The 13931-nt window shown below is 41.9% G+C and overlaps 1 protein-coding gene across 2 annotated transcripts in view; it reads left to right on the top strand.

Annotated features, from left to right (window-relative positions):
- Nucleotides 1-133: 133 nt before the first annotated feature.
- Nucleotides 134-13931, top strand: part of kirrel1b (kirre like nephrin family adhesion molecule 1b) — an 82988-nt gene continuing 69190 nt past the window's right edge. For both annotated transcript variants that reach the window (XM_087831530.1, XM_087831531.1), the window contains exon 1: nt 134-525. In XM_087831530.1, coding sequence (XP_087687656.1) covers nt 480-525 — 46 coding nt within the window. In that variant the 5' untranslated portion in view covers nt 134-479. The remainder of the gene's footprint in view (nt 526-13931) is intronic.

Genomic DNA, 13931 nt, shown 5'->3' on the forward strand with positions numbered 1-13931 from the left:
CAGCAGCGCCCTCCTCTCTGTTCTCTCTAAAACCGAGATTTGGAGCGGGAGGGGTGGAAGAGGTGGAGGTGGTGGTAGTGAAGGAGGGAGGGTGTGTGTGCTACTGATTGTATGAAAGGAGGGGGGCACAGAGGAAGAGAGAGAGAGAGAGTAAGAGAAGAGAGAGAAAGAGGAATTCAGTCCTATTTAAATGGGAATCAAAAGCGCACAGAGGAAAAGGGACCAAGAGTGAGAAACAAAAAAAAAAAGAAGTGGAGACAGGTTTAATTTACGCACGGAAAAAACTGAGACATAGTTTAAGAAAGACAAGGGCAATAGAAATAAAGAGGCATTGGATTTTTTTTTCTCTAAATGTGTGTTTTTGCACTCTCATGACTCAAAGAGGATTCCAGTTAAATTCACCCGATCGGGAGGAATTGATGGTGTCTTGTTGGGGAGGCAGAGCCGAGGGGAGGAATCTGAATGCGCTCGGCTGAACCATGCCAGCTTTGTGGATCATAACTTTGGCGATCACTTTAAACCAAGGTGAGTGATGTTTAAAGACGCTCAGTTTGACCTGACTAAGACATGAGAAACTGAAAGTTTCTGATAAATACCCGATTTTCCACCCATTTATTGTTTCCACTGTTTGTGCGGGCGTCTGTGAGCTTTGTGGGTCTCTTTCGGTCTGCGCTGGCAGTGCTTGTATATTTTGGATTTATGTCTGGCGATGAGTCCGTGCGCATGGTTCTCTGTGCGCGTGTTGTTACAGATTTGTGCCGCCCTGGACATCATCATCAGCCCCTCAGCCCGCAGAAGCTGAAGGGAAAGAGTCGTGGGGTTTTCGGGGTCTTTGCCCTGTTGGGGAAAAATAGATTTTAGAGTGCAGACACAAACGGCCCAGAGAGGCTGCATTCATTTTTCTTCAGTTACACGTTTATGGGAGAGATGTGGAGCATCTGCAAACGACATTGCTTTAACGTGACCTTTAAAACGCATGGATAGAATTGGTTGACACATACGAAAACGCAGTGTGGGTCACACATGCGCGCGCACGCTTGCCCATGCAAACACACATTGCGCATAACCTGCCAGCCGGGGGATGATTGATGAGGCGAGAATCCAATGCACAGTCTGGTCGCCGGGTTTTAACATAAGTCACACTGAATCAATTTCCAACACGTACGCGCACACACACATGCAGCATGCACGCGCTTGGCGTGATCGTGCCTTCAGTCTCTGTATCGAGCCTGTGTGCAGTGAGAGTAGTGTAAAGACCAGCGCAGACAACTGTCCCTCGAGAGAGAAAGTCGATGTGTGCGTGCGTGCGTGTGTGTCTGTCTCTCTGTGTGTGTTAGTACTCCTTCTTAGCATGCAGGTAGAGTCTTGCGTGCTCGTGTCCGTGCGCGCGGTCCTGCTGCAAACGTTCAGGTGCCAAGAAAAATTCATATTTTACCTTAAAGACGGAGACATATTCAGTGGACTGAAAGAGAGTCCCATTACTAATATTAATGTTCCTATTTATCGATCACCTTGATAGATTGCCCTCTCTCACACACACAGCGACACACACACACACCTCAGTGAATGAGCAGATGTGTGCGTTTGTGTTTGAGGGCAGTCACTGCTCCAAAGACAGAGGTGATTAATTGAGGTGGCCTGATGTGAACAGTTCAACCGTGTGTGAGAGAGAGTGTGTGTGTGTGTGTACCTGCTTCAGCACCTGGGTCCCTCGTGCTGCAGGCCGAGGGTGTGATGAACCACAGACAATGATCTACCTAGACAGACAGTCAGAGGAGCTCCCAGACTGGAGCTGAGCCGACCACCCCATAGGATTATAACAGAGCAGGACATTCGTGCTTCACACAAGAAGGTTAAAGATGTTACAGAATAATATGTCAAAGTCAGAATATCTGAAATTGAAGATTAGAAAAGAGATCTGATTAACTGGTGTCGTGGCTACAAGGAGCACTGGTAATAAGCTTAATTGAAGAGAAGGAGAGATATGGGTGAAGTATATTAAAGTTTGTTTTTTTGTAGAATAAAGAGAGAATAAAGCAAACCAAACAGAGCAGGGTCACCAAAGAAAATAACAGAACAGCAAAACAGCAGAGAAGCTCTCAGCTCAGAGGAAAGGTGACCAGAACTGAGTTATGTCAGACGGAGGAGAACAAGAAGAAACATAATGAAGTAAAAACACGGGAGAGAACAGAAGCAAAATGGATCACGACAAATTAGAAAGGAATATAAGAAGGAGCAGAACAGAAGAAATGAGAGAAAGGATGAACAAAACAACTGAACCAGCAGAGGAGGTTAGAAAAAGTGTATATCAGGGGTTTCAGACATGATACCTGCTGGCCAAAATCATCATAATCCAGTGCAGTGGATGTCTTTGCAAGGTTTTTGGGCTTTTTGCTGTATTTTGAAATGCTGTGCTGCAAGTCACCTTCTTCGTGTCAAAAATATTACCATACTACGTCAAAGCAAAGTTGTTAAGTTAAGGAGTCAATCCTAAACATGTTGTTGATGACAGAAGCATTTCTTTGTCATGACACTAGAATGACTTATAAGGAAAATTTAGACATATCTTTCTTAAGTTATCACCATCTGTTTACAAAATGGACTGCCTGGAAATTCATAGTTTATTACATGTGAACTTTTAGAAAAGCCCACTTGTATTTCTTTATGCTAAAAGAAAGAGAACATTTTGTAGACTTTTTAGGAGATTCTACTGGTCTGGCCCACTGGGACGCTTGTGGCCGATGAACCAAGGTGATTTTGACAACACAGGCACAGAACCTGAGCAGCAGAGAACAGAGCAGAACAAAAACATAAAGAGAACAGCAGCGAACAGACGAGAACGGAGCAGAGAAGCAGATCAGTGTTTCCTGCTGAGCTGGTGTAAGCCTGTAAATGTGATCAGAGGGAATCCATCCCCTACATGCAGCATCTGCAGCTTAATGTGTGTTTAGCCTGTTTGGACTCTTCCAGGTGTCTGTTGCCTGGACTCTGCCGCTGACACCTCAGATGGTCTCTCAGCCTGATTTACTGTTCAGTTCAGTGGTGTGTCTGGCTTCCTAACACAGACCAGCTACATCTCTGTGTGGTTGACCGCGCATCTGTGGGCCCCTGCAATTACGATTGGGCTCTGTATGTGTGTGTGTGGGTCTGATGTAGCGTGTTGCCGCTGTGAACTGCCGCTGCGCTGCCAGCGCTGGTCTGGCCACAGGCGAGGAAGCCTGATTCTCAGAGTCGATTCTTGAACAGACCTTTTTGCTTGAGTTGAACATTTTTGCAGCCTGATCATGCAAGCAAGGCAAGCAAAGCAATTCTTGCACTGCAAGCACCTGTCCCATCTCTCGTCTCTCTCTTTCACACACACACATTCACACACACACACACACATATATACACTTTCTTTTTCTCCTATATCTCCCCCTCCTCTTCCTTCCACTCTTTTCGCTCGTCACAAGAATAGAGCAGAAGCGCAGATGTAAAGAGACAGGCCAAAAGACAGAGAGATGGAGGCAGAGAGAGACGACGAAAGGAAGAGACAGCGGGGTTCAGTCCTAATCTGTTGACAAGAGGGGATGCTTGAGGATAAACAGAGGCAGAGCAGGAGTGCTCAGGAAGCAGAGAGGGAGAGAAAGAGAAAAGAGCCCTACTGGCTTCAGTCTCTGCTTCCACAGCAACCCAGCTGGACCATCAATGTTTGATGGTTTACATCAGCAAAGATTTACACCCAAACTGGGCTCCAGGGGCACCCAAGGATCCTCACAAAGGCTTCTCAAGATGTATTTAGAAATGTTCAGTCAAAAGCAACCGGACTTCCTTTTTACCTTCAACCGAAAACACTTTCATTCAAATCATCTTAAAAAAATGTAAACTTTAAGATGATCTGGATAACGGCAAATCTTTACAATCCCTCAAATTGTTGATTTGACTCACTATGACTTCGTACAGTAATAGACTCTGTGAGGCAAATGATTAGTTTCAAGCTCTCTACTGTAACGCCCTCAAACAGTTGTATAATTCCTCTCTGAATCATCAAGATAACAAAAATACTCTCTGATGGGGGTTTATGGGTAAAGACATAAATCTTTTTTGGCATTTACAGCATGTAAAGATTTTGAAAACTGCACAACAACACAGTTATAGCCTGTGTAGTTAACGGGAACATTTATATGTAATGAAACTATCTATTTAAAAATTAAGTTTCACGTCTCAAAGATAAATACTAATGGATTTCTTCTACCACTACTGCCTAACAGTAACAACTGTTACACTTGATCTGTGATTTTATTACAGTGTTTAGAGTAGGTGTGTCTGGAAAGTTCTGACATCAGTATGAGTGAAGAGGGTCATGTTGATGGGTGTAACATGGCAGCCTGGACCTTTGATGCTCGTTGTTTCCCTCTTCTCTTTCCCTATATTTCCATTTCCCCTCAATTCTCACTGTCATTACAATTTACAAAATACCAAAACTAAAAAACTAAAACAACAAAAAAAGACATTTTAGGCTGATTTGACCTAATTTTGTTTTAGTATTTTTGGCCAAACTTTTCCTCATTCTATGGATGGGATACTCATTTTTAAATGACACAATAAACCTGAGCGTTAAACAGTGTTTTACATAAAAATTGAGGTTTCATATTATCACTACTGAAATAAGTAGTTCCCCTATTTATATCAGTAGAATTCATTCGTAACTCTTCTAAGGAGCTTGGAAAGAAAAGCGTCTGGACTTTGTTAAGTTGCTTGAAGACATTTCACCTCTAATCCGAGAAGCTTCTTCAGTTCATTTTTCATTTACAGTTCTTTCTCGGATGAGAGGTAAAACATCTTCAAGCAAATTAAAGAAGTCCAGACGTTTTTCTTTCCAAGCTCCTTAGACTATGATGACCTGGATGACTGAGAACCTTCACAGACATTCAGAACTCCTGTTATTGCATTTGGGATGCCACTGTGCAAAATTAATAAATTAATAAGTCAAGGTCATCTGCAAAGAAGTTGAACCTGCTTACTTTATCCTGTTAAAGAATCATGCATCCTGCAGTAGGCTGCTGGCTTTTGCAAGTCACATATCTGCATGGCATGATAAGCGTTTTAAATTAGTTAATCGTGACATCAATTATATTTGATTGCCTCAACATGTTCCTACCACTCCATCACCTTGTGTTTTTTGTTTTTAGACCCAGTGCTTTTATACAAACAAATCTACAGTCAATGAAATTACAAAAACAAAGCACGCTTTGAATTTCAACCTTCAAAGGTCTGGGGCCTCAGAGCAGCACCTCACTTTACAACAGATTACAAAAGAGCTTTTGTCAGCACCAAATCCAAACAAATGGCTTCTTGTGCGCCGTTGTAAATATCAAAACTTTTGAAAAGATATTAGATACATGCGCGAGCAATATTTATTTGCACCGGCGCTTCTATTCACTATACACAGCTACTGAACATGCACTTCACTTTAATGACTTTTATCATCTAAAGCACAACTGATGAGCGTTTCTTGCATGAGCAGCTTCAGGATGAATCACCCTTGGCCATTAGTGCCAAAGTGTACTGATCGTACCATAAAAACAAGTATACAAGGTTGGCTGACTCTGTTGTTCTAATTGGGTTGTAAAAAAAAACACCTCACTGAAGAAAACTCTGTACTCGCCAGTGAAAATAATTAAAAATAGCATGACAAGCCTTGTTTAAGAGCAGAGGTTCAGACATCATGATGGCAAGTGGAGCTTCTCTGTATATGTGTGTGTGTGTGTGTGGGCCTCATCCCAAAGCCCTGCAGTACCTGACAGATCTGATATCCTTATGGTTGGAGAAGCATAATCTGAGGTGACAAGGAGCAGCAATTAAAATAAATAAATAAAATAACCGCCACAATTAGTTGCCGCTTAATTCACTACGATGCCCCAATAATCCAGTGATCTAAAATGATGGCGGCAAATTCCCCCTTCCCTCCTCTGCACAGGCTGATGTGTTTGTTGGAGTGAAAGATGGAAGAGTCTGCAGAGGCTAACAGAGGGCTTCTGCTGGTATTAGGGCTGACACCCATCAATCTGTCTATAGATATGTCATCCTAGATGAGGAAGGGGTCATAAACTGAGAGAGAAAGGGGAATGAAGAGAAGAAGACATATACATGAGAAGATAAAATAAGGGACAAGAGACGAGAAGGAGAAGAGAGAAGAAAAGAGGATGATGGCAGGAGAGTAATTCAAACTGGAAAAAGAGTAGTGTGAGCTGGATTGAAAGATCAGAGGGGGAAAGTGGTGGGATAAGATGAGAGAACACGAGAACAAGAGAAGGGGATCTGGGTTAGAGAGATAGAATTGGAGGAAGAGGACAGACAAGGAGCGAAGGAAACTGGTAAAATAAGGAAAGGAAAGAAAAGGAAAAGAAAGGAAAGGAAGCTTTGCAGGAAGGAAAAAATGAAGAGGAGGAAAATGAACTATATGAGGGCAAAATAGGAAAGGATTTTTGGTGGGAGAACCAAGGTAGAAAGGTGAAAGAGCCATAGAAATGATGTGAGCCATTTGTGTGGAGATAGAGGAGAAGAAAATAGAGGAGGAAAGGATGATTGCGAGACATAAATCTGGAAGACAGAAGAGCAACAGTCTTCTATCTATGATTAGAGGAGGCAGGAAGATATATGAAAGAAACATGAACAGAAGGAGAGCACAAGGAAAAGGAAGAAATGAGATTCTGAAGTGTAGCCGAGATGCGTAGTGTGAGGTGAATTTGGCTAAGAAGAGTAAAAAAGACTGACTGAATATAGCAGAGTAGGAGACTATAAAGGGGAAGTGGAGATTAAGGGTGAAAGAGGAGAAGAGAAGGGCTGTTGGAGCAATGGAGGAGAAGAAATGAGGAAGACAATAAAATAGAGGCGCAGAAGAGAAGAGGAGTGGGTAGATTAGTAGTGTAGGGGGCGACAAACAGGAGATGAATAGTTAAAGGAAGCAGAGAGACGGAGAAAATGCTGAATAGAGGGAGAAAGAAGCATTAAGAGGGGAGTTTGGACATAAGAGGACAGCAGGATTATAGATTAGGGAAGGATGTACATTTTGGTAGGAAAGACTAAGAGGAGGATGAAGGAAATTCTAAAAAGATGGCAGAAAGAGAAAAAGCAGCGGGGTTGGAGAGGCCAATGCAATATATGGATTGGAGCAAAGGAGCAAGAAAATGGAGAAGTACATCAGGCATGAGAAGAAAAGTGGGTGAGACTGGAGAGAAATTTGCAATGAAGGAGAGAGAAAGGATGTGGAACCTAAAAAAGGGCACTAATAGAAGAAGAAGAAAAAACGGAGGAAGAAGGAAGATGCAGTAGTGTTGATGAAGGCAGGAATGAAATGCAGAGGAGGAGTGGGAGTTAACGGGAGTGAAGGAGGGGGAGAGCAGGTTTGGGGAGCAGAGATTTATGTGTGGAGAGGGTTGCTGCTCGGGAGCAGAGGGAAACAGCCAGGCCTATTATAGATGGGGCTCTCCTGGGAGAGCAGGGCCTGGAGTTTTCCAGGCATTTCCAGCATATTTCACCGCTGTTCCAAGCAGCATGCTGCAATGCACAAAGCGCCGCCTTCGACCACAGTCCTCAGCCCTCCAAGGATAAATAAAGTGGGTCTCCTTTCTCTGCATGAGTATTCAATAAAAGTGATAAAAGGCTGGAAGTAACCCTTCTTAGCTTTTTTGGATGGGAAAGTGAGAAAACCAAACTGGCCACCCTCTCCAAGGAGAGGCTTTCAAAGAAATGCAGACATCAAGCATAAAAGCACCAAAAGCATAAAAGTGCTTCCTTTTATATGAGGAAGAATGTCAACGAAAAAGGGCTGTGAGATCAAATAAGCTCAGTGTGGAGGTAGTTTATGTTTCTGCCTCTCTCTCTCTCCCCCTCCGTTTCTTTGTCTGCCTGTGTTTTCTCTCGCTCGCTGGCTGTCTGAGAGACTCGTGTGGAGGTGAGAGAGAACAATTGAATGGGCCTCCCACATAAAATCCATTCAGAGACATCTTGAGGAATAAGAATGAGAAATTGTCCGGCGCAGTGAATTAAATCAATCTGATCCATTACAAGATCACTATCACAAGGTTTTCCCTTTTGTCTTTGCCCTGGATTATGCATGCTGCTGGATAAATGTGTGTGTTTGTACCTTATGCAACACCGTATTGCAGCGTTCCTGGTAATCAATGAAACAATTACTCAATTAAGCGAGGTCGTAGCAAAATGCTTATTGACTTGTCACATTTACATTTTTGATAATTGACTATGCTTACTGGGTATTAGGCTTAATGCTTTGACTAAAAGGTGGCCAAAGGGTCTCCGAAAACAGAAAATCATGCAAAAACTGTGGAATAAAATTTTTAAAAAGTAGCAAAATCTTTTTTGCGCTGAATGGTATGTAAGTGGTAAGAGTTTATCATGGTTTAAGCTTTAAATTGTCTCAGGATTACAGATCTATTTCATAGAAAAATAATATTTTCCAGTTGTGAATTTCCTAGCCCTTACTCTTATCAGAAACATTATCAGGTAGAGATATGGATCCTGAAATCAATGAGAACATTTGTCTTGTCTCTGTTCTCAAAGAGCCAAAAAGGGAAATGTGAACCAATCATGTTGCTGGACTGATGCACGGATGTTTCAATTGTGGGTGGTTTTTTTTACATCCCGGTGATGACTGAAGTAAAAGTTGTGGTTCTCATACCACTAATTCAGATAAATGCTTGGACTAGACTGAAATAGCTGCTGTTTCTAAGAAGACTGCTGAGTGACAAGACTTGCTCTTAAAAGAACTTTGCCAATGTCGGTTGTACACAATGTTGGGGAGTAACGGAATACATGTACCGCCGTTACGTATTTAAAATACAAAATATGAGTAACTGTATTCCGTTACAGTTACCGTTTAAAAAGGTGGTATTTAGAATACAGTTACTTTGTTGAAATAAATGGATTACACGGCGGTACTTCCCTGTTTCATATTGTGGCGGGTCAGGACTGTTTGGGTTTTGTTTGACAGCTACGTTCTGTTGTTCCGGGTGGCAGCGTTACGGTTGCCATGGTTACAGGGTGACTCTCTCTCTGCGTGTTTCCTGGGTGAGAGAGGCCTTGTTGTTGTTGTTGTGCTAAGCTAATAGGCAGAATGCTACCGGTATAGCTCTAAAGAATGTAACTTCATAGGCAGTGTAGTCCGTGCTGCAGGGAGAATGGACTGCCATACACGTTATGTGTCTGTGAGCGAGGGAGGGAGAAAAAGGAAAAGTACGAGCTGTCATCGAGCAAAAACGGGAGCTGGAAGCATGTAAATATAATAATAACCACTGCAGCCAAGAAGAGTGCCTGACGAGCCCAGTTGTAAGTAAGCTATTAAGACTCGACTGTACACTGTGGTGTTTTCCTCTGAAACAATAAGTTCTGTTGGAGCAGCCTTTCAATGCCTCTCTCTGTCTCTCGCTAGCAAAATTGACACAGACAACAAAGTAAAGCTAGTTTTCGGCTACGAGCCCGACACGAACCCGACGTATTAGCCAGAGGTCCCTTTACTACGGTTCGGAGCCGCGGACCTTCAGTAACAGTAATAAATCACAGCAATAGTACATTCATGTAGTTGTAAACAGCATGATAATATATTAAGTAATCCAAAGTATTCAGAATACGTTACTCTCATTGAGTTACGTAATGGAATACGTTACAGAATACATTTTGGGACATGTATTCTGTATTCTGTAATGGAATACATTTTAAAAGTAACCTTCCCAACACTGGTTGTACACATCTTACTGATTCCCAACCACAACAGAAACAGTTGCGATAATATTTCCTTCCAGTCAAAAAGGAAACCTTTAAATCAACTGTCATTCCTGAGATTTTTGTTGTCTTAGCTACTTGATCTCGATCCAACCAGAAAGCTATGAATAAAAAGAAAAAGAGAAACAAATCTCATGTTCAGTTATTGCAAGAGGTCTGACTGTGTGTTTCACTATGTAATTCAGCATACATTGGATTTATGAAAAGCAGGTGGTACAGTGATGCAGTGATGTACCCCGTCTTTTTGCATGGTCGTAGCAGGAACAGGCTTCGTCTCTCTGAATTAGATGAGCGGCTGAAAAGATGGATGGACGGCAGTAGAGTCGACTCTTTATTGCCGTTGTAGAAATGCTCCTCAGTGCAACAAGTTCTACACTACACCAACTACATACACTGCATATATAACACCAGATCTTTGCATTTCAAGTTATTTCTTGACTAAGTTACTAAAGTCTACGAAGACCACATATCGTACTTAAACTAAAGCATCTGCCAAAGGAAAAGTTTGCCATTTTTTAATAATTTCTTTTTCACATATCCAGTGTGTAGTGAACATAATTCCAATTTTTCACACCCTACAGACTGAGTATCCACTGGCACCATTTTCACTTAATTTAAAATTTAGCGCCTTCCAATCTTTTCCACTGAGACTTTTTCAAACTTATTTCCCTTATCAGAAACTGAACTTGTGTAACCAAATGATTTTATTGCATAGGCACCACCACCGAGACATTTTTTTTTTTTTGAAGGCTCAAAGTATCTCTTTTATTTCTTTTCCTTTGGTGGATTTTAAATGGTGATAAAAGAAGCAGCAGCAATTTAAAGATGGAGATGGACAACATGATTACAGATGATGAAAGCCGGTATCCATCACCACCCACTCTGTGTGTGTTTCCATCCAGCCTATGTCTGTCTATCTGCGTGTTCCTCCTCTCTCCCCTCTTATGTTTTAATGTAAGTCGATAGCCATCAGGAACTGATAACACCCCGGGCTCCACTTCACTTGGCGAGGCTAGATGAGGCAAAGAGAGCGAGGAGAAGGCGAGAGCCGGGTTGGCTGAGGTGTTGGTGTGGGTGGGGAGGGTGGTGACACTATCTCCCCTCGGTGAAGCCTGATATGCTCCAGTGCAGGAGAGATAAGCGAGCAGCTCTCAGCGGTGGCAGCGAAGGGGGACGGTGACGTCACGCTGCTTGTCTCTTGTTCCCTGTGGCGCTGGAAGAAGTGATGGCGTCACAGGTGGAGATTATGTCAGTGGAAGATTTGCTATTGTTCAGGAAAGGAAATTTGACTGAATCGTTGTGACTTTATACTTTTGGAAGAGCTGCACGTTTGCACTGGTTGTCGTGATGGTTGTTTGTAACTTGGTGTTTTTGCAGGAAACTTGCAGGAAACGTAAACAGGTGTTACTCATGATATAATATAACCATTCAGCTGTGAAGGTGCCTGCAACCAAGGTAGCTAATTGAATTGAATTAAATCCAGTCACTGTGAATTTCTTTATTTATACCTGTGCTTTTCCTTCTGTGAAATGTCATAATGTATTTTATGAAAAACACTTTATGCTGTGTCTCAGATTGTGTCCTCCTGTACTTGTGCTCTCTATTCTGGGAGCATAAATGCGCTCACACTACCAAGTACAGCTACATGAAGTGCTCTGTGAGTACAAAGATGGTGTACTCATAATGGTCATAAAGTTCAGATGGAATGCTGTACACTCCTTGCCCTCAGTGGTTGCCACTTTGGCTATACAGTGACAAGGTGGGAGACCACCACCAACAGTTTTCAGCCATCAGGGAGGATACAACGCCAGCTTTGATGATGCTTTTCAGGCATTACAGGTAAACCTTGCATTATCAGCACTTTTAAGTATTTTTGTGTAAAACTGGCTTCACTGTAGTAGAATATTTTATGATGTGCTGTCAGATGCACAACAAGTTGCAAATGTAGGCAATAGCCAGTGTAAAAATGCAAACATAATTTCTGGTAAGTGCCCAATGAATCATGTTTGATTTGAGATAATATTAGTCTGTATAGTCTAGGCCTACTACACAAAAGTAACTAAACTGAGACACACTATTAAAGTGCTTAAATAAACATTTTAGGGACCTAAGTCCCTTTTTGTGGACTAAAATCTGATTTTCCAAAGGTAAACAGTTAAATTTAGGGTTACCGTGTTTATACTAGTGAGAAAACAATGTTGTTCTTGAAGGCTCTTTATTCAGGACCCAACATGAAATGCCTCTGAACAGTTATTTTGAAGCATTAAGTTAAACTTATGTATGTTAAACATTATGTTAACCATTACTTTTAATTTCAGTGGTGACTTGAACATAAAACCACTGTGCACACAATCACTGTCAAATCTCAAATCAAAAGCTCTTAGCCTTTCTTTCTTTTTCTTTTCTTTTTATTACTGTGGATGTTTTACGTCTACCACTGTGTTTGCTTTTTGCAGAATTAGATTCTGATGGATTCAGTTCTGGGTTGTTTGAGTGCCCCGTTTCTCTTTCATAATGTCTCCAGCGCAAAAGACAGAAGGCAGTTTTGTCACGCTGAAAGGGAAGTTTGTATTATGCATGTTCATTAAGAAAAGGCACTTTCAGGACAGATTTTGTATATTCATATTAAGTGTGCGTGTGTGTGCAACAGTAGGACCGTTGAAAGCGGCTGTGTGTGCGTGCGTGTATAGGGTGGAGGCGGCGGGTGGAGGTGGGGGGAAGGTGAAGAAAGAAAGAGAGTGCAGGTTGTTGGTTTATGTGTATGTTCTTGTGTGAAAATGAAAACCAGCGTCATACAGAGAGGGCCAAATGGGAATAAAAGAGTAGGTCTGCTCGCTTGTGATTGAGGCAAAGCAAGGAAACGAGAGAGGGAGAGAGGGGGAGGGAGGTGGGTGAAAGAGAGAGGAAGTGAGGGAGCAAAAGTGAGTGTGTTGGGGAGAGCTAGAGAAAATGATAATTTCTTAGCTCTTCTTTTAAATAAGTCTGTTTCTATAGCAACCATCCAACCAGCCACTGGAGAGAGAGAGCAAGAGGGAGAGCGAAAAGGAGGGAGAGCGAGAGAGAGAGAGAGAGGGGAAAGAGGGGGTGCACCGGAGAGATAGAGGGAAGGATAGAAAGAGAGAGAGAGTTACCATAGCAACGGAGGAAGAGGGAGAAAAAGAACTTGAAGAAACTTTAAAAAAACATGTTGGGAGAAAAGGTAGAAGGAGAGATATGCAAAGGAAGAGTGAATTTACAGCAGATAGTGCTGGGTAAATTAATTAAAAAGGCAATGAATTACTCTGTGAAAAGGGGGATATATCACTTTACTTATGGAAATAGGAGTTAGTTTAAATGAAGGGGGTTCAAGACTTCCTGCTTAACTTGCAATTGGCCACCATGCCAACACTTTTGTAGCAATTAATCACGTCCAACCAGGATATTTGTTGAAATACTGAAGACTGTGAAGTGTACAAAAAACAAAAATCAAGTGACGTTATCCAGTGGTAGTGAATTGCCACTTCTGTCTTAGTATTTCTAAAACTAGATGTGACAAATGAATCTGAGTGAGCATGCACCCAGGGGCGTAATTTCCAAGGGGGTTTAGGGGGGTTATGACCCCCGCAATAATCAAACCCAACCAATGTAACCCCCCTAATAAAATTATGAATTATCTTGCATAAATAGGCTGTTGATTTTCTTTACTCATTTCAGTTATTACCAGAAAAATAGTTGCATGTTTAATCATCTGGGAATTTACCCAGATTTATTTATTTAGACAGAGATCTTGATCCCCCCAATGTTCAGCACAAAGTTATGCCGATGCATGCAACTCTACTTTGTCATCCTTCTGGACACTAACGAGGAACATAATATGTAAAATGAACATCATGTTGAATTCAGTGAGACTAAAAACAGTGATTGAAACCACAAATTCATCAGAAACGTATTTACTGAGGTCACAGATGAAGCAAGCCAAGGGTCAACTTTTCCTTAGACTTCTCGACAGCCAGACTTCTTTTTGGGACCAAGTGGAGTCTCCCCCTGCTGGCCATTAGAAAGAATGCAGGTTTGCGACACATCAACCTTGCTGCACAATCTAGCTGATCATAATAAAATTATTATGAGTAGCTGTTTGAAAAAAAAAAAAAAATTAAATCTGAGTCTGGTAA

This window comes from Neolamprologus brichardi, chromosome 18 (assembly GCF_056152115.1).
Source record: "Neolamprologus brichardi isolate AB-2024 chromosome 18, ASM5615211v1, whole genome shotgun sequence".
Lineage (NCBI taxonomy): Eukaryota > Metazoa > Chordata > Actinopteri > Cichliformes > Cichlidae > Neolamprologus > Neolamprologus brichardi.